The sequence below is a fragment of the Dipodomys spectabilis genome, unplaced genomic scaffold (assembly GCF_019054845.1).
Source record: "Dipodomys spectabilis isolate Male_0828 unplaced genomic scaffold, ASM1905484v1 ptg000215l, whole genome shotgun sequence".
Classification (NCBI taxonomy): Eukaryota; Metazoa; Chordata; class Mammalia; order Rodentia; family Heteromyidae; genus Dipodomys; species Dipodomys spectabilis.
Genome location: NW_024870892.1, coordinates 9,995,154 through 10,017,467, shown reverse-complemented (window position 1 = coordinate 10,017,467; position 22,314 = coordinate 9,995,154). Strand labels below are relative to the sequence as shown.

General features: G+C 54.9%; 2 protein-coding genes across 5 annotated transcripts in view; one reads left to right on the top strand and one right to left on the bottom strand.

Moving 5' to 3' along the window:
* The first annotated feature begins 2,850 nt into the window (after window positions 1-2,850).
* On the top strand, window positions 2,851-5,172 carry Gpx4 (glutathione peroxidase 4). Its single transcript, XM_042697273.1, has 7 exons — window positions 2,851-2,958; window positions 4,114-4,208; window positions 4,303-4,447; window positions 4,547-4,698; window positions 4,791-4,815; window positions 4,917-4,976; window positions 5,049-5,172. The coding sequence occupies exons 1-7, from the start codon at window positions 2,875-2,877 to the stop codon at window positions 5,079-5,081; spliced, it is 594 nt and encodes a 197-aa protein (XP_042553207.1). The 5' UTR covers window positions 2,851-2,874; the 3' UTR covers window positions 5,082-5,172.
* An 866-nt stretch (window positions 5,173-6,038) lies between these two features.
* The window catches only part of Sbno2 (strawberry notch homolog 2), a 71,777-nt gene continuing 55,501 nt past the window's right edge, over window positions 6,039-22,314 (bottom strand). For 3 of the 4 annotated variants that reach the window (XM_042697090.1, XM_042697091.1, XM_042697092.1), the window contains 21 exons: window positions 20,838-20,955; window positions 20,265-20,370; window positions 19,797-19,950; window positions 15,820-15,996; window positions 15,320-15,417; window positions 14,557-14,639; window positions 13,312-13,500; window positions 12,845-13,014; window positions 12,253-12,384; window positions 11,704-11,839; window positions 11,511-11,623; window positions 11,324-11,395; window positions 11,131-11,239; window positions 10,676-10,750; window positions 10,453-10,596; window positions 8,193-8,287; window positions 8,028-8,120; window positions 7,736-7,867; window positions 7,457-7,533; window positions 7,081-7,271; window positions 6,039-7,004 (listed from right to left, as the gene is read on the bottom strand). In XM_042697090.1, the coding sequence (XP_042553024.1) occupies window positions 6,520-7,004; window positions 7,081-7,271; window positions 7,457-7,533; window positions 7,736-7,867; window positions 8,028-8,120; window positions 8,193-8,287; window positions 10,453-10,596; window positions 10,676-10,750; window positions 11,131-11,239; window positions 11,324-11,395; window positions 11,511-11,623; window positions 11,704-11,839; window positions 12,253-12,384; window positions 12,845-13,014; window positions 13,312-13,500; window positions 14,557-14,639; window positions 15,320-15,417; window positions 15,820-15,996; window positions 19,797-19,950; window positions 20,265-20,370; window positions 20,838-20,955 (2,949 nt within the window). In that variant the 3' untranslated portion in view covers window positions 6,039-6,519. Of the gene's footprint in view, window positions 7,005-7,080; window positions 7,272-7,455; window positions 7,534-7,693; window positions 7,868-8,027; window positions 8,121-8,192; window positions 8,288-10,452; window positions 10,597-10,675; window positions 10,751-11,130; window positions 11,240-11,323; window positions 11,396-11,510; window positions 11,624-11,703; window positions 11,840-12,252; window positions 12,385-12,844; window positions 13,015-13,311; window positions 13,501-14,556; window positions 14,640-15,319; window positions 15,418-15,819; window positions 15,997-19,796; window positions 19,951-20,264; window positions 20,371-20,837; window positions 20,956-22,314 lie in introns of those variants that run through there. The other variant, XM_042697093.1, reaches the window with a different exon arrangement.

Here is a 22,314-nt window from a genome sequence, read left to right as displayed (position 1 = left end):
CAGCTTATAAAAGAGCCACTGTCTGAGGAAGGCTGAACTTTACAGCTGCACAGCCCTTCCTGCAATGGCCTAGACATTTCATACCACGGACTTGAAACCTGGTTTTCTTTTTCTTTTTATGTTCTTTTCTTTTTCTTGTTCCTAGGTCTTGAATTCAGCGCCTGGGCACTGTCCCTGAGATTTTTTTGCTCAAGGCTAGTAGTCTACCACGTGAGCCACAGCTCTACTTCTGGCTTTTGTGTGTGTGTGTGTGGGGGGGGGGTTAATTGGTCAGATTTTCCTGCCCAGGCTGGCTTCGAACTGCGATCCTCAGATCCCAGCCTTCTGAGTAGCTAGTATTACAGGTGTGTGCCACTGATGCCTGGCTGACTCTTACTTCTAATAAACTACCCAAAAAAGCTAAAAGTGGAGCTCTGGTTCAAATGGTAGTTAGTCTTAAGTAAAAAAAAAAAACTAAGGGAGAGTGCTCAGGCCTGACTTAGAGCCCCAATACTGGCACTATATTATATATATATATATATATATATATATATATATATTTACGTGTGTGTGTGTACATACCACATATATATGTATATATATGTACATACCACATATATATGTATATATATTTTTATTTTTTTATTTTTGGGTCAGTCATGGGGCCTGAACTCAGGGCCTGGGCACTGTCCCTGAGCTCTTCAGCTCAAGACTAGTGCTCTACCACTTGAGCTACAGCTCCACTTCTGGCTTTTTTTGGCTTATGTGGTGCTAAGAAATCGAACCCAGAGCCTCATGCGTGCAAGGCAAGCACGCTACCACTGAGCCACCTTCCCAGCCCACAAAATAAATTTTAACAAGTTCAGGCCACAGTCCCAGTGGTTTTGGAGTTGATGGCTGCTTTGGACCACCAGGAATTAGTCAGTCGCTGCAGAACAGCCTCCTGGAGGCCCCTCAGGACCTCATTTTCCTATTGGTAAATGGAGTCACTAGGGAAAGCTGGGACTCTCCAGCTGCAAGTCCTCCCCCCACCCCTTTCAAGTCGAGTGTTCTTCCTCAGACCAACAAGAGCAGCTCCAACTTTCCCCTCCTTCTTCACATTTCTGCCCAGATCACAGTTGGCACCAAGTCAAAGGGGTGGGGGTAAAGTCTCCCTGCTTGCCATCTGACCCTGAGCTGATTTTCTGGCAGTGCTGAAATAAATAACCCTCTGGGGGCATGTTTACAACTCTTCTGCTGATAAACAACGGAAGTGACAGGGCAGGGGCAGAGCCTTCCCAGAGGGCTGGAACAGCACCAGCTGGTGCCTTGTCTTGTCATCCCATACAGGGGCCCAAGGAGCCACCGCCTCTGAGACAAGAGGGGCTCCTAGATAAGACGCTACAGAGATTCCTACCATACTTCTAGGAAAACAAGTGAGGGCTTTCAGGCTCTCCAAAATCAACCCAGCCAGCCAGCCAGCCACAAGTCTATTTATTTGTGCCAGAACTGGGGCTTGAACTCAGGATTTGGGCGCTGTCCCTTACCTTTTTCTGCGCAAGGGTGACACTTGAGTCACACCTCCACTTCTGGCTAATTGGAGATAAGAATCTCAAGGACTTTTCTACTTTGGGCTGGCTTTGAACCGTGGATCCTCAGATCTCAGCCTTCTGAGTAGCTAGGATTACAGGCGTGAGCCACCAGCACCAGGTTGGGTCCCCAGGAAAGTCAAGAGAATCAGTGAGACTTGTGAGTAGTATGTAGTTAGGCCACCAGTGAGTCCCAAGGTCCATGTCCTGTCATGGGGGTGGACAGGCTACAGAGTTCCTATGACTCACTTCCCAAGAATGAGGCAGGTCTTCTACACAGCAGAGGCCAAACACCCAGTAGAGAGAAACAAAGAAAGGCCAGCCTTGGGGAAAGGGAGGAGGGCAAGAAAACTCTAGTCCTTTATTTTCTCCATGTGTGCCAGTTAAGTCTGTGGTCCCGCTGTCTCTAGGGTGGGCTGTGAATTAATCGGTAACTGTCCTGATGTCCCCAAGGTCACTGTCCTCTATATAAAGTAACATAAGGGACAAACGAAACTCTTAGGGACCCTGGTCTGAAGGCGGAGACCGTGGAGGAAGGGTTCTATAAATAGGGTTGAGGGTCTGTGACCGCCCCCCAGGTCTACACCACGCCCTCTGAGAGCGATCTCAGTCCCCAGCCCTCCCACCCCCCCAGCCAAACTTGTGTTTTTTTGTTTTTGTTTTTGTGCTTCAACTCAGGGCCTGGGCGCTGTCCTTGGGCTTTTGAGCTCAAGGCTACCGCTCTCCCACTTGAGCCACAATGCCACGTCTGGCTTTCGGGGGTGAACTGGAAAGAAGAGTCTCAGGGGCTTTCCTGCTCGGGCTGGCCTCGAACCTGGCTCTTCCCATCTCAGCCTCCTAAGAGCAGCTAGGTGTCAGCCACCACCAGCGGCCAGCTCAAACTCCTGTTTTCCCAAAGGTCTTTTTTTTTTTTTTTTGGAGCGCGATTTTTGCTGCGATTTCCAGCCCTGGCCCTGGTTTCCCGCCCCCGAATTAAAAAAAAAAGAGGCTGTAGCACTGGGCCACGCTGCGGGTAACCGCCAGGATAACTGTCCGCAGCCACCAACGCACCGCGGCGTACACGGCGTTCCCGTTCCTCCCCCGCCCCTCCCCCCGCTGGCGAGCATGCGCAATCGCTGACAACAACAAACCAGCAGGCCTGGCCCCGCCCCCTCCTCCTGTCACCCTGGCTTGCCATTGGCTGCCGCTGCCGCGCTGCCGCAGCTACGGCACTGCTGACCAATGGCAACGTATGTGGGCGTGGCAGAAGGCGGGCAGGCGAGGTGCACGGGCGCGCGTCCATTGGCCGGCTGGGTGAGGGGAGGAGCCGCTGGCTCCAGCCGCCGCGATGAATTTAGGCCGCTTAACCCGCCTGCTGAAGCCGGCGCTGTTGTGCGGAGCTCTAGCTGCGCCCGGTCTGGCTGGTACTATGGTGAGCACTGTCCCGCTGGGGGGCGGTTGGGGAGGGCGCGAGGCTCTCCGCCTGCGCAGCCGCAACAGCGCGTGGGTCCTTCGTCCATGGTGATCGAGGTCAAGGGGTCGATATCTCCCCCTCCCCCCATTAGCCAGGCCAGGCCAGGCCCCGCGCGGACGCGGTGACCTGCCCTATTAGGCTCGCTCTCTGTGGCACTGAGGTTGGGACGGCGGGCTGGGACTAGGCGATTGTGGCCAGGATGGCCGGGCAAGGGTCAGGGCCCGGGTTGGAGAGGAAGGTCAGCTGGGGCGTGTGGCTTGAACCGGGAAGAGGATGAATGAGTGTTTCAGACCGTGGGCTGGGTAAGCACTGGCTCGGAATTGCGGGTCAACCAGGGCAAAGGGTCTGGGGTCGGTGTTTGGGACCAGCTCAGCCCGGAGTGGCGCCTTTCAGGCCGAGCTGGAAGGGTAGCGCGTGATCGCTAGGTGGACACACGCTGGGCCAACAGAGTTGAGAATCGGGATCGCCCCTGGGCCCAGAAACCGCTGGAACAACCCGGCCTGGTCCCCCCGGACCCCGCTGGCTTCCCCGCCCTCCCCCGGCCCGGGGCGGTGCGTCACAATCGGCTGCGCGGCGCCCTGGCTACCGGCCTTTTGTCTAGAAACTGCGTTTGGTGGGCCCCAAACCCACGGGCATGGTCCGCCCCGCCGCGGGCTCTCCGAGCCGCGGCCGGCGGCGGGGCAGGAGCCCGCGCGGCCCGCGGACACGGAGGTCTCGGCGCCGCGCAGGGAGGCGCCGGGCTCCCCGCCGTCGCCGGCCCTGCACCACCGGGACGCGCAGGCGGGCACGGCCCCCGGAAAGGGTCTCTAGTCCTCAAGCGCCGGCCCAGGCGTCCTATGCGTGCAGCTGCACCCAACTTCTGGACCCGGTGTGTGCCGAGGAGGGGGCCTGCTCCTTAGCTCCGCCGCTGTGGCATCTCTTTGGGGGGAGTGGGGGGTCCCAATCATTCCTACGTTAGGCTTTTCTGTAGAGGGGCTTGTGCGCCCTACAGTGGGAAGGGCGCGCTCTTTGCCTTTGCCTTTGGACTTTGGTTTCCGTGACACCCTTCTTCCTTGGGAGCCTGGGCTGGCCAGCCCGCCCCGCCTTCTCTCAGCCCCTCTCTCTGCCTTGCAGTGCGCGTCCCGTGATGACTGGCGCTGTGCTCGCTCCATGCATGAGTTCTCAGCCAGGGACATTGATGGGCATATGGTTTGCCTGGACAAATACAAGTAGGTGCCCGCCCAGGGTGGGTGGGTGCAGGGCTGCCGGGGGAGGGGAGCCCCTGGTCTTTTGCCTGACCACCGCCCACCCCACCCCATCTAGGGGCTGCGTATGTATCGTCACCAACGTGGCCTCAAAATGAGGCAAAACCGACGTAAACTACTCTCAGCTCGTCGACCTGCACGCCAGATATGCTGAGTGTGGTTTACGGATCCTGGCCTTCCCCTGCAACCAGTTCGGGAGGCAGGTGAGTGGCTTCTTCAGGGGGACAGGCAAGGAAAAGGGGGGACATTGTCTGGGTGCGTGCAGTGGTACACCCCCTCCCCATGTCTATACTGCTGTACAGGAGCCAGGGAATAATCAAGAGATAAAAGAATTTGCAGCCACCTACAACGTTAAATTCGATATGTATAGCAAGATCTGTGTCAACGGGGATGACGCCCACCCGCTGTGGAAATGGATGAAAGTCCAGCCCAAGGGGAGGGGCATGTTGGGAAAGTGAGTGGTCCCGGTGGGGGTGGGGGGCTGGAGTGGGGGGGGGGGTCGGGGCAGCCCGAATCCGTCCCTAACACACTGTTGTTCTGTTGTAGCGCTATCAAATGGAACTTCACCAAGGTAAGAGTCCTGTTGTAAATGGGGGCTCAGGCTGTGTGCTGGAACCACCCTCTTGGGCCCCACCGCCTTGTGCCCGCGGTCACTTCTCTCCTTTCCGGCAGTTCCTCGTTGACAAGAATGGCTGCGTGGTGAAGCGGTATGGTCCCATGGAGGAGCCCCTGGTAAGGTGCCCCTCTGGGAACAGGCTGGGTGGGGGCTGGGAGAGGCCGCCCCTGACCTCCTTCTTCCCACAGGTGATAGAGAAGGACCTGCCCTGTTACCTTTAACCCCACAAGTGTGTGCCCTGCCGAGCTTCCTGCCCTCGCCCTCGGAGCCTTCCCCTGGTAACCATGAAGGTCTGCCTGCAAACCAGCCTCTGGTGGGGCAGACCCGAAAACCTGGTGTGCATCTGCCAGAGGAAGGTCCCGCACCGTGGGCTCGGACTCGTGTCCCTGGCTGCCTTGTGGAAATAAAACGTAGAAATTGGCCTCCTTTGTCCTCCTTCCTGGGGTGGGACCCCTCTGGGGTCATCTGGTCATCTGGTCCAGGGCCCTGGCTGATCCCCCAGGCCAGCCCTTCAGGGGCAGGGCCTGGCTGGGCAGGGCTTGCTCCTAAAGTAGATAATTCTCACCTAAGTAGCTATTCCTGGCATGTGGCACCCATCAGGTCACCAGTCCAGGCTTGAGTGTGTGTATGTGTGTGTGCTTATGTCCAGTTCTCCAAAGCAGCACCCTGTTGATCCTGACTGCCTTTGGGCTGCCTCTGTTCCTTAGTGTGCCATGGGGGTTATTGTCCAGATTGTTTCCTGTGAAGTTCAGCAGTGGATGTGGCCAAGAAGGTCTCAGGCTGGACAGGAGGAAGAGACTGAGGCCCCTGGCCTCTGGGGTCAGCAGGGTAGGGGTCAAGGCTCCTAAGAGCCCACTCTAGTTGCTTTCAGCTTTTGGCTATAGGACCAGAGGCTGCAGTGGTCCCTAGCTTCTGGGACAGAAGCCAGGGGACTGCCATTAGTTCCTTGGTTTCTAGAAAAGGTCTGTGTCTACTTGTTCTGGAGGTCTGAACCTTGGGTCCAGGCACCCCTGGGAAATCATCTGGAGGACACAGGCAAAGAGGCAAGCCACTCCCTCCAAGTCCCCTTACAACAACCAGGCTGTCCTATCAGTAGACAGACTGGCAGTTTCATCCGTCCGCCCTCAATAGGTAGCTGCCACAGGAGCTATAGCAGAGTGGAGGAGCAGACAATAGGGCAGGTAGGCCAAAAACACATATATTTAAAAAATGTTTTTACATTATATACATTAGCGCTCATTATAAATACACATACAAACCAGAAGGCTGCCCACCCATGGACTATGGACTGGGAGGGGGGGGAGGGAAGGGTGGACAGGCAATAATTTAGGGAACGGGGAGGAGATTGCATATATTAATGGGGTCTGCCCCGCGGAGCCCCCAGAGACAGCGGGGCCTGAGCACCGGGTTTCCTGAGTTTGCAGCTCGGGACCACCAACCTCACGGCTTCCAGGCCTCAGCCGCACATGGGAGGCACGGAGGCCCCGCCCCAGATCGCCCTGAGTGGGCCCTGAAGACCGCTGTGCGCGCGGCCTGATGGGGAAGGCACTGTGGGCGGGCAGCGCCCTCAGTAGTCGCAGGGCTCCCGCACCCGCAGAGGCTGCGCCACGGGGGCGCGGGACGTCGTGGTAGAGGGGACACCGGCCACGGGCGGGCGGCCTAGGAGTTGGGGAACGGTGGGCTGAACTGGATGACGCTCTGCCTCTCCGGGCCCCCACCGCCGCCAACCCCCGCGCCTCCTGCGCCCACCAGTGGGCCTGGGGGCTCAGAGGGCCCGGCGTTGAGGGAGCGCAGCATGTCCTCCAACACCTCCCTGAAGTTAATGTCGCAGCTCTGGTGCGCCAAGGCCGCTGGGTCGGCCATAGTGGCGTCCCGCGCACCCAGCTGCAGCAGTGCACCGGAATCTGGGGGCGGCAGTGGCGGGAAGGCGAAGCGGGGCAGCGGGGGCGGGAAGGCCTCCACCGCTGGTGGGCTGTAGGTCAGATCCAGAACCTCGCCGGGGTCGCAGGGCAGCGGCAGCAGGCGCGGGGTGAGTGGCCTGGCCGGGAAGCCTGGGTTGGGCATGCCTCTGCGCTTGACATCGGCGTCCATCAGCCGCAGCTCCTGCAGCACGCGGCGCACACAGCTCTCTGGGATCTTGATGCCTAATGTTGGGCGCAGGCGTGTCGGTCAGGGTGTCCCCCTGCCCTGCTGCCCGCCCCCAACCACCCACCCACTCACCCACTTGCTTCTTCTTGTCTTTGGTCTTGAGTCGCACGATCTGTAGGTAGCTGCTGTTGCTGACATCTGCCATCACGGCGGCGATGCGGCCCCACACGCGCAGCAGCGCCCCGCACAGCATGTAGTGGTGCCGGAGGCGCAGGCCCTGGGTGCAGTCCTTGCCCTCCTGCACCAGCCGGCAGTGCTGGTTCCTGGTGGGTCAGAGGGTCAGTATGAGAAGCCTGTCCTGTCCTGCCTGTGTCCCTGCCCCCTTGTGCACAGGCCCAATGCTCCCCCTGCCAGGTGCAGCTTCATGAACCCCCAGACGCTGAATGCCTCATGGCTGTCTACTCTGCAGGGCTCCTCCTCCCTCACAGGACATGGGGCTGGCCCTTACCAGGCAGTGTGGCTGCAGTGTGTCAGCGAGTAGGCGTAGTTGCTCTCCCAGTGCTCTCTGGCCTCCTCCGCAGTGACCTGGGGTACACATGGTTGTGAGCCTCCGCCCCAGGCAGCCCAAGCACCCTGAAGCCAGCTGGACCTGTGGTTCTCCCAGCTGCCAGGCCACCAAGAACTGGCTTGAGGGCCAAAGGAATGGAATCCCCAGGAGCCAAGGACATAAGCTGATGGCACAGACCTGGGGAGTCTGCCGGGGAGATCAGCCCTGTCCCTTTCCTACCCGGTGGAACCTGCGGCACAGGCTGTCCAGGGTTTCTAGGTGGTTCTGCCGGCCTATGTTGGGCTTGTACACAGTGAAGTGCTTGCCTCGGTTCTGCTCCGCAAGGAGGCAGCTGGGCTTGTTGCCTCGGACCTGGGGAGGGGAGAAGTAGATGAAGCTGTGACCCTGGGCAGGGGTGGCCACTGCTGCTCAGGAGTGGGGCTCTGGAGAAAGACCCATTCAGGGCCTTTGCTCACTTTAGTCTTGCCTTAGGAAGGTCGAGTGGGCACACTGCTGCTCAACAGCTGCCTACCTTATAGGAGAGGTAGAAACCATCGTAGGGGCCCATGAGCTCCAGGGACTTGGTGAAGGCCTCCTCCCACTTCAAGCCTCGGTCCACGCTGATCTGCCAGGGGTGGGGTGGCGTTAGTACATCAGGGCCTGATGAGGGCTAGGAGCTGGGCAGCTTCCTGCTCACCTTGTAGAAGACCACCTGCCCATCCTGTGGGTGCCCGGGGGCCAGGAACACCTGCTGGCTCTCCTCATAGATCTCATCGATGCCGGGAGCCAGGTCTACAAGAGGATGAGAGGTAAACAGCTGGGTCTAGGAGCCTGGGCTCGCTAATTCTCACCTGTGGGTCTAACACTGGGGCCTTGCTGGGCCTGCACTTTGGCAGTTGCTGGTCTCATGGCCGGAAGGTACCCCATGGCCGGAAGGTACCCCAGAAGCAACAACCAGGGGGCATAATGGAACAGACACAGCCTGGTCAAATAAACCTTCTCATTTGGGGGCTGCACATGTCACCTGAAAGCCTAGTAGGTCACATGTATCTAAATGCTCTTTTCTGTATAACCGCTTGAGGAGCTACTGTGTAGGCTTGAACTCAGGGCCTGGGCTCTGTTTCTGAGCCTCTCTGTGCTCAAAGCTAGCGTTCTACCACGTGAGCCACACTACCACTTCTGATTTTCTGTGTGGTTTATTGGAGATAAGAGTCTCACGGACTTTCCATGCCCAAGCTGGCTTTGATCCTCAGATCTCAGCCTCCTGAGTAGCTAGGATTAGAGGCCTGAGCCACCGATGCCCAGCTTCCAGCTTTTTCTGTGTATGTGGTACTGAGGAATCTAACCCAGGGCTTCATGGTGCTAGGCAAGCACTCTACCACTGAGCCACATTCCCAGCCCCTCATAATTTTTTTTTTTTTGGTGGTGGGGTCTGAGCTCTGGGCCTGGACACTGTCCCTCAGCTCTTCAGCTCAAGGCTAGCACTCTATCAAACTTGAGCCACAGCACCACTTCTGGCTTTTTCTGCTTATGTGGAGCTGAGGAATCGAACCCAGGGCTTCATGCATGCAAGGCAAGCACTCTATCACTGAGCCACCTTCCCAGCCTCTCATAATGTTTTTATAAATAAGTTTGTGTGCTGGGTACCAGTGGCTCATGCCTGCAATCCTAGCTACTCAGGAGGCTGAGATCTGAGAATTGCAGTTCAAAGCCAACTCGGACAGGAAAGTCCCTGAGACTCTCATCTCCAACTAACCACCAGAAAACTGGAAGTGGCCCTGGGGCTCAAGTGGTAGAGCATTAGCCTTGAGCAAAAGAGCTCAAAGACAGTGCCTAGGCCCAGAGTTCAAGCCCCACGACTGACCAAAAAAAAAAGTGTGCGTGTGCACGCGCAATTGAGGATTGAACTCAGTGGCTCATACATGCTAGGCCAGGGCTTCACCACCTGGGTCATGCCCCCAGCATAAAGTTGGTTTTTGTGTATGTGTGCTCTGATTCTGGGGCTTGAACTCAGGGCCAGGTGTCTTTGCTTAGCTTTTTCACTCAAAGCTGGAGGATCTACCTCTTGAGCCACACCTCCACATCTGACATTTTGCTGATTAACAAGATAAGTCTTTTAGATTTGTTTGCTAGGCTTCAAACTGAGATCTTCAGCCTCCTAAGTAGCTAGGATTAACAGGTGTGAGCCACCAACATGTGGTGCCTCACCACAAAGATTTTTTTTTTTTGTGCCAGTACTTGGGTTTGAACTCAGGGTCTGGGCAATGTCCCTGAGCCTTTTTTGTTGTTGTTGTTGGTCACCGGGCTTGAACTCTGGGCCTGGACACTGTCCTTGAGCTCTTCAGCTCAACGCAAGCACTCTACCACTTGAGCCACAGCGCCACTTCCAGTTTTCTGGTGGTTTATTGGAGATAAGAGTCTCATGGACTTTCCTGCCTGGACGAGAAACCACTATCCTCAGATCTCAGCCCCCTGAGTAGCTAGAAATTACAGGTGTGAGTTACCAGCACCCGACTGTCCCTCAACTTTTTTGCTCAAGACTACTCTACAACTTGAGCTACAGCTCTGCTTCCAGATTTTTTTGGTGGTTAATATGAGACTCACAAACTTCCCTGCCAGGCTGGCTTCACATTGGGATCCTCCAACTTCAGCCTCCTGAATAAATAGGATTATGCTCCCACATAAAGTTTTCTTGGCACATGGCTCCCACCATTTGTACTCATGATCTACAACAATAGCCAGTGGCCACTACAGTCTAGTCCTTGGTTTACAACCACCTAAGTGGACTTTATGATGAGATGCATCAGCCATAGGATCTTTTAGGATAAAGGATGAGTGCAAATCAGTTTCAAACTAGAGGCTTTCCATTGCAAACTTGAGCCCTACCAATCTCAGTTCTGCAGGGAAAGGTGCCCTCTGTGGTCCTCTATGAAAGCCCCTGGGACTCCACAGCTCACCCAGAATGCCCATGTCATATCTGCCCTCCTTCTTGTCTGCGTCGATGAGGTGATCAAAGGTGTCTGAGAAGTACTGAAAGAGCGCATTCTGCTTATGCACCTCCAGCCCCAGGATGCGGTTCAGGAACTTGGCGATGGAGCAGTCTGGGGGTGGGAGGGGCTGCATCAGGCTGAGTCTGTTGGTTGGCAATTCTCCCCCTTCTGCCCAGCTGGGGAGACTCACCCTTCTCCACATCCAAGCAGCCGGACCGTGACTCTCGCCCGCCAATGCCAACTGACAGCAGGCCTTGCTTCATATCTGTGGGAAGAGGTCTTGCAAACTGATCTTTGGACTCCTGGGAGGTGTGCCAGCCCTCCCACCTGCCCCTTGCCTGGCATGGAGGGGGTATCCACAAGTGGGCGGTAGGTGGGGAGGTCTGCCTTTTCTATTCTTCCAGGATGAGACTAGAGCTCTGGGAATAGGCTCAAATTCCTGTCCCAGCCCCCACAACTCCCTACCCAGGGTCTGCTGGGTTGCTCTGGGTCCCTGTGCCCGGCACAGCTACTGTGTGAGGGATGAGATTTTTCGACACAAAACTAATCTACAAATCTGAGTGCCCAAACCATGCTGGAGACCTGCTACTCTTCCCCTGCTTTTCCCAAAAAAATGAGGAGCCCTAGATGGGTCAAGAGGCTCACCTCGGAAGAATGCAGCATCCCCTCCAGGATAGCCCTGGGGCAAAGGCACCTTGTTGTCTGTCTGGCTGAGAATGGTGGTGAGGACGCTGCTGAGAGCCCGGGCGCCATACTGGAGAGAAGAAGGGAATGAGTGGGGGGAGGGGAGCCTTGGTGGAGGCTGGCCTCTTCTAGTCCTGCCTTCTCCCCAAGGTACCTTGTTCTCAAAGTTGTACTTGCTCAAGTCTCGAGACTCGGTGGCACGACGGTCTCCGTGAGTCAGGGCACCCTGACAGGGTGGAGGAGACTGTCAGTGTGTCTAGGCTGAGACCCCTTTGATCCCAGGGAGCCTATTTTGGCTCAGATCATGGACCCCAGCCCCAGACCCCAATGCCCCTGCTCACCAGACTCTCAAGCCGCTTGGCAACAATGGAGGCGAACCGCCGCTCCCCTGCCAGCTCCGAGATTAGGAAGACATACTCGGGTGCTGAGACCTGATTGGACCGGTGGGTGCGGCCTGGAGGCAGAGAAGGGTTCTCAGGAACTGGACCATGGGTCCACTAGGGTAGAACCAGCCTGAGTGCGGGCCAGGCTCACCAAATTGCTGGATGGCACGGTCGGCACTCCAGGGCAACTCAAGGGTCATGTGGACACGCCGCCGCTGGTTCTTGACTCGTCGGTCAGCTTGGAGGGAGACACCAGAGCTGGAAGCCTCGGAGATGATGGCCACGAGCTGCAGGTGGGGATGGGTCAGCATGCAAAGAAGGGTGCACGTCCTGTCCAGCCCTGTGTGGCTAGCAGACCACTCCGCACTCCATTCAGCTCTGGGGCCCCAGGGTTCTGGGGATATAACAGCCACCGGAAATGCAGGGATATGAGAGGCCAGGAAGCCCTGGGAGGATTGCCATATGCCCATGTGTGTGTGGGCAAGTGCGCGCACATACACAGGTATATACTCATGCATAAGCACACAGGTGCATGTACATACACTCCTGTATGAACACACAAGTGCACAAATGCATGAACATATGGTACAGAAGCATGTGTGTTCACACACTGCTGGGGTGGTCCGTGGCCCCCATGCCTTGAGTCTCCTGTGTGTCCTGAGCCCTTACACTACCTCAGCTCCCTCACCCTGGGCCCCACCTTCTCGCCACTCATGAAGCGCTGCTTTTCCCTGAGGTTCACATGGTCGATGGACAGGCCCTGCTCTGCCCGTGACTCGAAGGCCACTGTCCCATCAGGTCTGGACACAACACGGCCTTTCCTGCCAGTCATCTGTGGTCAAAGAAGGAATCCGGGGACAGGATCTTAGAAGTTGGTCACCTGGGCCCTGGTGCCTGCTCCTTTGTCTCCCCACTGAGGACCAGAGCCCCAGATGTGGTGGGGATTGTGAAACTCTGCTGGGCCCTAGGCCTCCAATGTGGGCTCAGGATTCTCAACTGCCCAATCTTCATCACCAGCCCTACAGTACCGAGGCGAGATGGAAGGCCAAAGGTGGGGGGATAGGGCCCCAAGGATGCAGGGGACAAAGCCCAAGGCAGGCCAGATAGACAAGGGTCTAGGGTCAGGGTGAGGAGACAGGAATGCCTCCATGGCAGCCTAGCCTCGTGAGTCTAGCTGGCCAGTGTGGATGCAGTAGTCAGGGCCCTGCTCCGGTTCTGGGGCTGGGGCTGACACAGGGTGACCAGCAGGAGCTGCCAGAGCCAATCAATGAGGCATAGCCACTGGTGCTCACCTCAGCCACACACTCGGGGCCCCCAAGCTGGTTGATGAGCTCGTCCAGAGTGTTGACTGGAAGCTCCCGGCCCAGTGTGCGCACCTTGGCCAGCAGGTCCTGCTTTAGCCTCTCCACACGTTCCAGAACACCGGGGCCATGAGGGTCCCTCTGAGGAGTGTAGAGAGGACCTGCAGGGGTGGGGCAGAGGGTCAGGGGACTCAAGCATATATACCACATAGCCCCTGAGGGTCAGGACAAGCCATACTGCAGGGAGCTATGGTGGCTTGAAGGCCAGCTGGGGGATGTGGGCCCAAGGGCACTGTGGGAAACTGCTCTGTTGGGCTGACTGAAGGCAGTTCCAACTCTGAGTGGCTGTATGACTCTGACCTTCATTTTCACTGACCCCTCAGTGGACAGAGTTGGACAGTGAAACTATAGGCGGCCAGGGGCAAGGACTGTCAGCGTGGTGACTTGGTTTCACTCACCTCGGTCATCCACGGGGAGCCCAGTGGCATCCACGATGACCACATCATCGTCCACCAAGGACTCTGGGGATGAGTTGAAGTCACTGTCCAGGCCAGGGTCCGACTCAGTGCTGCTGTCATCACTGATGCGGATCACACCCGCCTCCACTGCCAGTTTGGGGACCTTGGCACCACGGCCCCGCAGCCGCCCTGTGAGGAAAGCCAAAGGTCATGTACCAGACAAGATGGCGGGAACAGAGAAACAGGCAGAGCTGAGGCAGCTGACAGAGAGAAGCCATGGGTGCTGAGCTGGGCGGTGGGGAGAAGGCTCAGCTCCCTAGCTGGAAAAAAGCCTCTGGGGAGACTGCCACGTGCTGTGACCGTGCTAGGCTCCATCTGGTGTGGACAGAGAGTGTCTGTGCAAGCAGCTTTTGGCTGCTTCTCTAGGGCTTCTCTCTGGCCCTGGGAAGAGTGAGTAGGACAACCTGAATGTTCATGTCCCTTATCCTCCCTGGCCCAGGCAGCTCTGGGCTCCATCTGCCTCATGGGTTGGTCATTGGATATATCCAGGGTCCCCTACATGGGACAGCAGTCTGGGGACCCCATGAGGTACTGCCCTGGAAGCCTAATTTGTGGAAAATGGGAGGGATACAAGGAATCATGGCGGGAGGGGGGCGGGTATCTCTGGAGCTGAAGAGCTCCTCATGCCTGGCTATGTGGCCTGAGTTACTTGGCTTCTGCTTCTGAGTTAATTGGAGCCTGGCTTCCTATGGTGGACTGAGAGGACAGCAGGTCACACACGCCAGTGGGTGCTTTCTGGGGCACAGCTCAGTCCATGCAGCAGGTATATACAGGACCGACTTCCATCTGAGCAGCTCAGGCTGTGTGCAGGAGCCTGGAGATTCTTGCCTGCTTGCTTAAGGGTGAGGCTAGAGGCTGGGCATGTAGCTGATGCTGGGGACCAGCCGTGCCATCCTGGCAGTACCCAGCAGCACATATCTCACTCCGCTGAGTGCTGCTATCTGACGTGGCCATCGCTGACCACTGGGGGCTGCCCTGGGGGGGTCCACATGGAGACCACCACTACTGTTGGCAGAACCCCAGTTATGTGGTGCAAGGCGGCCTGAACTAGTATGCAGCTGTAGCAGGCTCTGGAGCAAAGGTGAGGATGGAGTGCCACCAGCAGCTGGGGACAGGTGCAGAAAGCAGAGGCAGTGCAGCAGGCACAGGCGCATAGCAGAGGCCTGAGCTGGGGAGGGCTCTTACGTTTCCTCTTACTGCCCCCTCCTCGGTCCCGCTTCCTTCTGGTGGAAGGAAAGTGCTTCTGGATCAGGGACAGGAAGACGCCTCTGCAAGGGAGAAGCAGAGTTCGGGCTCCGCTCCAAAGGCCATGGGTACAGGGCTGTGGGAGCTGGAACTGGGGCCTGTAGAGGCCTAGGCCTAGCTAGGGCTGGGCTGAGAAGTGGGAGGGAGAGCAGGGCCCAGGTGGCTCTGCCACCACAGAGGTGTAACATGGATACAGGCGACAGGGCAGCCTGGGAATTCAGGCCTGGGGTAGGGTAAGGGAAGAGGAGTTGAGGGGCCCTGGGTAGTGAGGAAAAGCAGGAAGGTGGCTGGGCCTTTCAGTAGGGAAGGCCAGTGGAGTTGGGGGAATTTGGGGGCCCACAAGGGCCAGTTCCAGAAGCCCATGGAGTCCTGTTGAAGAGGCACTACTCAATGCAGGGTTAGGTGGCCAGAGCCTCCTTCTGAGACCCTAGGAACCTGTCTGATGCACCTCCATGTCCTGCTGAAGCCATTTGCTTTCCTTGACTTTCAAAGCCAAGCTGGGCTTAGGCCTCTAAAGATTGTGGCTGGCATTTGGCACAGAGCCTCTGGGCCTCTGCTCTCAGCTGCTGGGTGGGTGGGGGTGGGAGGGCTAGGAGCCAAGGCTAGGCCACAGATGGGACTACAGGAACCTGGGCAGCCAATGTCTCACTCTGAAGGGATAGTTGCTCTGATGTCCTCCACCCTTCCAACCCCCGTTACTCACTCAGCAGCGGAGACAAAGCAGTTGAGCCGGCCCTCGTTTTCATCCAACACCTCCCGGGTCCGTGCTTCACCCGTGGACTGCAGCCCGATTACTACACACTGGAGATGGGATGGCTCTGAGTTGGGCTCCAATGTGACTACAGGTCACACCCATGCTCTAGTGTGCTTGTGAGTCTCCCCAGGTGTATATGGGGAAGGGAGGGTGTCCCAGACTACCCAGTGACAGGCAGGGTATTGCAAGTTTCCTGTGGGTGGACAGCTATCCTGCTCACCTGTGGTCACAATCTTGATGTCCCAACCCATGCAGTAAGATGGATCTGGGGTGCTGGGTAACCACCAGGCAGCACCCCAGGGAAACAGCTCTAATGCCCTTTCCTAATATAAGGGCAAGAAAGTCTAGGCCAGCTTAGGCCTCGGGGGCATACATGACCCATTGGGACAATGGCTACCCTCTCCTTTCAGCCCAGCCACTGCTTGCCAGTAGATGTCTGGCCTGCTCACCTTGTCATTGGCCAGTTCTTCTCGGGCTAGCTCCACCAGCCGGCGCACCTTGGCAGCGATGCACAGGTACTTGAAGAAACGCTGGTGGGCTGACCAGAACTGGCCCCATAGGGACTTGCGTGACTCCAGGCCAATCCAGTCAGCAGCCTGCTGGAACACACCCAGCGCCTCTGCCCACTGCAACAACAAGTGCCAGCCTGGACTGCCAAGCCTCCCTTCTCACAGGGCCTACTTATCCCCCAGCAAGCCCTGTGCAGGAGGCACCCAGGGCGAACGGAATCAGGGCCCTGTTTATTTCTGTGCAATGAAAACCCAAACAGCTAGCCCTGTACCTGACACCTGTAATCCTAGCTACCTGGGAGGCTAATTATTGAAATCAAGGTTTAATGCCAGCTGGGGCAGGAAAACTTTGAGACTTCTCGATGAAGAGCTGGATGCAATGGCATACATACCATACACCTGTTATCCTAGCTACCTAACAACTCGGAAGGCTGAGATTTGAGGATCGTGGTTCAAAGCCAGCCCAGGCAGGAAAGCCATGAGACTCTTATCTCCAACTAATCACCAAAAAGCCCAAGTGGAGTTGTGGCTCAAATGGTAGAGCACTATCCTTGAGCAAAAAAAAAAAAAGCTCAGGGACAGTGCCCAGGCCTTGAGTTCAAGCCTTAGAACTGGTGTGCACATGAGCTCACATACATGCTCACACACACACATACATCCAGCTAGTTAAAGCAACTGTTTAATATGTACCAGTTCCTGGGCTCCTTGACAGTACAGAAAAATGAAGTAAACCAAACACAGGGTAGGGGCAAAGCTGAGGTGGAAATGATTCAGTTCTTCAGAAAGGGACAGGGATGTTCTGCAGAATCTGCTTTTGTGGGATCTATTATTTTTTGTTTTTGTGCAATACTAGTGCTTGAACTAGGCCTGGTCACTGTCCCTTAGCGTTTTTGCCCAACGCTGGTGCTTTACTAGTTAAGTCACAGCTCCATCTCTGGCTTTTTGGACAGAATCTTACAGATTTTCTTTTCTTTGTTTTTTGTTTTTTTGGTCAGTCATGGGGCTTGAACTCTGGGCTTGGGCGCTGTCCCTCAGCTCTTCAGCTCAAGGAGAGCGCTCTACTGTTTGAGCTACAGCGCCACTTCCGGTTTTCTAGTGGTTTATTGGAAATAAGAGTTTCACGGACTTTCCTTTCCCGGGCTGGCTTTGAACCATGATCCTCAGATCTCAGCCTCCTGAGTAGCTAGGATTACAGGCATGAGCTACTGGCACTTGGCTCAGATTTTCTTTATTCCTTCCTCCCTCCCCCCTCCTTCCTTCATCTTTCCTTCTTGTCCCCCCTCTTTCCTTTTTTTTTGTGCCAGTCCTGGGCTTGAACTCTGGACCTGAGCCCTGTCCTTGAGCTTTTTTTTTTTTTTTTTTTTGGTTGTGGGGCTTGAACTCTGAGCCTCGGTGCTGTCCCTGAGCTCTTCAGCTCAAGGCTAGTACTCTACCACTTGAGCCACAGCACCACTTCTGGTTTTATGAGTGGTTTATTGGAGATAAGAGTCTCACAGCCTTTCCTGCCCAGGCTTATTTTGAACCCCAATCCTAAAATCTCAGCCGCCTGAGTAGCTAGGATTACAGATGTGAGGCACCACGCCCGGCTCCTTGAGCATTTTACTCAAGGATAGCACTTTACCATTTGAATCAGAACATTTTGGCATTTTGGTGGTTAATCAGAGGTAAGAGTCTCAAAGACTTTTCTGCCCACCCTAGATTCAAACCTCCATCTTTAGATCTCAGCCCCAGAGTAGCTAGGATTACAGGCATAAACCACTGGTGCCTGGTGTGTTCCCTCCTCCCTCCCCCCCCTCTTTCTCTCTTTCTCTCTCTCTCTCTTTCTCGGCTGAACTCAGGGCTTAGGTTTTGTCCTTGAGCTTTTTTGTTCAAGGCTAGCACTCTACCAACTGAGCCATAACTCCACTTATGGCTTACTTTTAGTAGTTAATTGGAGAAAAGAATGTCTTGGAGCTGGGTGCTGGTGACTCATGCCTATAATCCCAGCTACTCAGGAGACTGAGATTTGAGGATCACAGTTCAAAGCCAGCTTGTGCAGGAAAGTCTCTTATATTCAATTAACCACCAGAAAACCAAAAGTGGTGCTGTGGTTCAAGTAGAAGAGCATTCGCCTTGAGCTAAAGAGCTAAGGGACAGCATCCAGGACCAGAGTTCAAGCCCTACCACTGACAAAACAAACAAACAAACAAATAAATAAAAGAATGTCATGAATTTTCCTGCCTGGGATGGCTTTGAAGCAGGATTCTCAGATCTTAGCCTCCTGAGTAGCTGATTACAGGTGTGAGCCATTGGTACCTGGAATTTTTTTTTTTTTTCTTTTGGTGTTGGGGATGGAAACCAAGACTTTGTGGACTTTGTGTATGCTAAGCAAGCCCTCACCAGAGCTACGTGCCCAGCCCTCAGTCCACTCCTAGATATGTCAGACCATGGGTTTCACAGTGAAGGAGTAGAAACAGGGGGCTGGGAACGTGGTAGAGCGCTGGCCCAGCATGCACAAAGCCCTGGGTTTGGTTCCTCAGTACCACATAAGCGGAAAAAGCCAGAAGTGGTTCTGAGGCTCAAATGATAGAGTGGTAGCCTTGAACACAAAAGCTCAGGGAGAGTGCCCGAGGCTGCACAAAAAAGAAAAACAGAAACAGGAATGCATCTGCTTGGATCATTCCTCAGGGCCAAATGCTAGAAAGTCCTGGGAAGTAGGGGCTGCGGTCTAGTCATTTCCATATTTCTGACGCAGGGCAGGATAAGGATGTTAGGCCCCCACAAGAGTCTTCACCAGAGCCAGGGGCTGGTGGATTATACCTGTAATCTTAGATGAGATCTGAGTATCGAAGTTCCAAGCCAGCCTGGACAGGAAAGTCTGAGACTGTTATTTCCGACTAACCACTTAAAAGTTGGAAGTAAGCTGGGTACCAGTGGCTCATACCTGTATTCATAGCTATTCAGGAGGCTGAGATCTAAGTTCAAAGCCAGCCCAGGTAGGAAGTTATGAAACTCTTATCTCCAATAAACTATCAAAAAAAAAAGCCAGAAGTAGAGCCGTAGCTCAAGTGGTAGAATGCCAACCCTGAGCAAAAGAAGGTCAGAGATAGCACCAAGGCCTTGAGTTCAAGCCCAGCACCACACACACACACACACACACACACACACACACACACACACACACACACACACACACACACACACACACACATTGTAAGCGGAGCTTTGGCTCAAGTGCTCAAGTAGTAGAAGATCAGCCTTGAGTGAAAAAGCTAAGGAAAGTACCAGGTCCTGAGTTTAAGCCCCAATACTAGCACAAAACAAAACAAAACAGGGCTGGGAAGGTGGCTCAGTGGTAGAGCGCTTGCCTTGCATGCCTGAGGCCCTGGGTTCGATTCCTCAGCACCACAGAAGCAAAAAGGAAAAAGCCGGAAGTGGCGCTGTGGCTCCAGTGGTAGAGCGCTAGCCTTGAGCTGAGGGACAGCGCCCAGGCCCAGAGTTCAGGCCCCACGACTGGACCCAAAAAAAAACCAAACAAACAGGGGCTGGGAAGTTGACTCAATGGTAGAGTGCTTGCCTTGCATGTCTGAGGCCCTGGGTTCGACTCCTCAGCACCACATAAGCAAAAAGAAAAAAGCCAGAAGTGGCACTGTGGCTCAAGTGGTAGAGCTCTAGCCTTGAGCTGAAGAGCTGAGGGACAGCGTCCAGGCCCAGAGTTCAGGCCCCACAACTGGACCAAAACAAACAAACAAACAAACAAAGAAACAAAAAAAACTCCACCAGGATAGGGCCTGCTTCCTACTTTGAGAAGTTGACAAAAACCTGTGTCATCTAGAGGACAAGATACCAGGGGTTGACAGGCTTGATTCTGAGGGACACAGAGATCCAGATCTGTGGCCAGACCCCTATCACTATGCCCAGAGATTCCCCTGGCTTACCAGCAGGGCTGCCCGGTTGTAGACGTGTTCAAAGGCGGGGGGCAGTGGGATTTCCTCAATGCGGAAGGTGACTCCAGAGAAGCTGAGCTGGCGTGCTATGTACATCCCGCTGACCTTCATATCCATGGCTACAATCTCCATGGCACCCACACCCCTGCAAATAGGTGCCGGCGTCCTGAGCATTGGCTCCTCCCTTCATGGGGAAAGCTATTCCAAATTGGGCAAGAAAGAACCTGATGCATAGAATAGGAAGCACATGCAAAGGCTTTGTGGCTATATCAGGGGACAGAATGAATGAGCCTCTGCCAGAGCCAGAGCAGGGTACAAGAAAGGACACATAGAGCCCAAGGGCTTGGTAGTGGAGAGCTCATCTCCCTGTTGATAGGAAACACTGGCAGAGAAAGGATGTGATTCACCAGTGGAGACTGATATACATGACCTGAGGTGTCAGGCAGGGAAAGGGCTCACCTCTTCTCAATGGCATGCAGGAACTCCTCAAAGGTGCGGAAGGGTGTGCCCTCGCCCCAGATGCCCAGGCGGCTCATATAGATCATGTTCCGTGGCTCAGAGGCACCTAGTGGTGAGTGTGAGAAGCTGCTGTCAACCTAGCCCAGTCAGGAGGAGGGAGCTGTGAGGCTACGTAGGATGCTGTTTTGCCCCAGACCTCAAGAAGTGGGGTGCAGATCTATAGGTTTTTGTTTTTTTTTTTTGGTCTGTCGTGGAGCTTGAACTCTGGGCTTGGGCGCTGTCCCTGCGCTCTTCAGCTCAAGGCAAACACTCTACCATTTGAGCCACATTGCCACTTCCGGTTTTCTAGTGGGTTATTGGAGATAAGAGTCTCATGGAGTTTGCTGCCGGGGCTGGCTTTGAACCGCAATCCTCAGATCTCAGCCTCCTGAGTAGCTAGGATTACAGGCGTGAGCCACTGGCACCAGGCACCATGGGCTTTTACATGGCTTTCAGGATGTCCCTACTCCCAAATCAAGGCAGACCATCAGTAACTGATGGTACAGTGAGCCCACCCTACCGTGCTGTCCCTACCTGTGGCACTGGCGTAGACTACCCTGGCCAGGGGCAGCTTGTTCTGCAGGTCCAACACAGCTTTGCCCATCTTGGTGGAGCTGGCATTCTTGGCTTTGTGGCACTCGTCAAACACGATCTGGGGTAAGTGTGGGTTAAGGAATATTCTAGAAGGATGGTGGGCAACCTGAGACCAATGTCCTAGAGTATTTAGAACTCCCCAAGTTATGCCCAGGGATGCCTGTCAACTCTGGAAGGGATACCTAGTAGCATGAGGCCCACTTTATAACTGCTGTGTGTCATGTATTGCATCCAGTGTTTAAGACGATGGCATTGAGGCTGGGGGCTTGCCTAGGAACTGTGGAGGTCCAGGGTTTTATCCCCAGTGCTATAGAAACTCAAATACTAAAGAATTTGTTAATGTACGTGTACACACACACACACACACACACACACACACACACACACACACACACACACACACACACACACACACACACACACACACACACACACACACACACACACAGAAGCATAAAGCAGAGGGCCTCTGGCTGTGTCCATCTCAACAGTCCTGCAGAGTGGAATCACCAGGGAGGTAGAAAATGGATGCTCAGAGCTGGATGTGGTAGTGTAGCATACACTTGTAATCCCAGCACTCAGAAGGCTGAGGCAGGAAGACCATGAGTTCGAGGCCAGCCTGGGCTACAGAGTGAGACCTGTCTTGGAGGGAAAAAAAAATAATATTGAAGAAAAAAACTTTTTTTTTTGGTGCTGGTTCAGGGGCTTGAACTCAGGGCCTGGGTTTTGTTGCTGAGCGCATCTTTTGCTCAAGGCTAGCACTCTACCACTTGAGCCAGAGCTCTACTTCTGGCTTTTAGGGGTAGTTTTTTGGAAATAAGAGTCTCACAGAAGTGGCGCTGTGGCTCAAGCGGTAGAGCGCTCGCCTTGAGCTGAAGAGCCCAGGGACAGCAGCCAAGCCTAGAGTTCAAGCCCCATGACCGACCAAAAAAAAAAAAAAAAAAAACAACAAAAACCCCAAAAAAAGTCTTACAGGCTTTCCTGCCTGGGTTGGTTTCAAATTGTGATCCTTAGATCTCAGCCTCCTGAGTAGTTACAGGTAGGATTTCAGGTATGAGCCACCAGTTTCAAAGATATTCTTAATATTTTAAAAAGAAAACAAGATAGAGAAACACACACACACACACAGCTGGCCAAGGAGAAGTGGGAAAATACAGCAAAAGTCTGAATGCATTTCTTGCCAAGGATGTCACTTGATGTTACTGCTACGTTGCCTGGCTGGGGCTCTGTTGCAGGGCAAGTAGGGGACAGAGATTTCTGAGCCTTGTGCAACCTGCCCTTCACCTGCCACGGACACTGAGCCTTGGATCAGTGGGGGAAGAAGATGAAGAGGACTAGAGGGACCTACTGCTGGCTGTAAGACTAGTCTTCTGTCACCTGGATATAAGATGGGATAAGAGTTGGCCTGGAGGTCTAG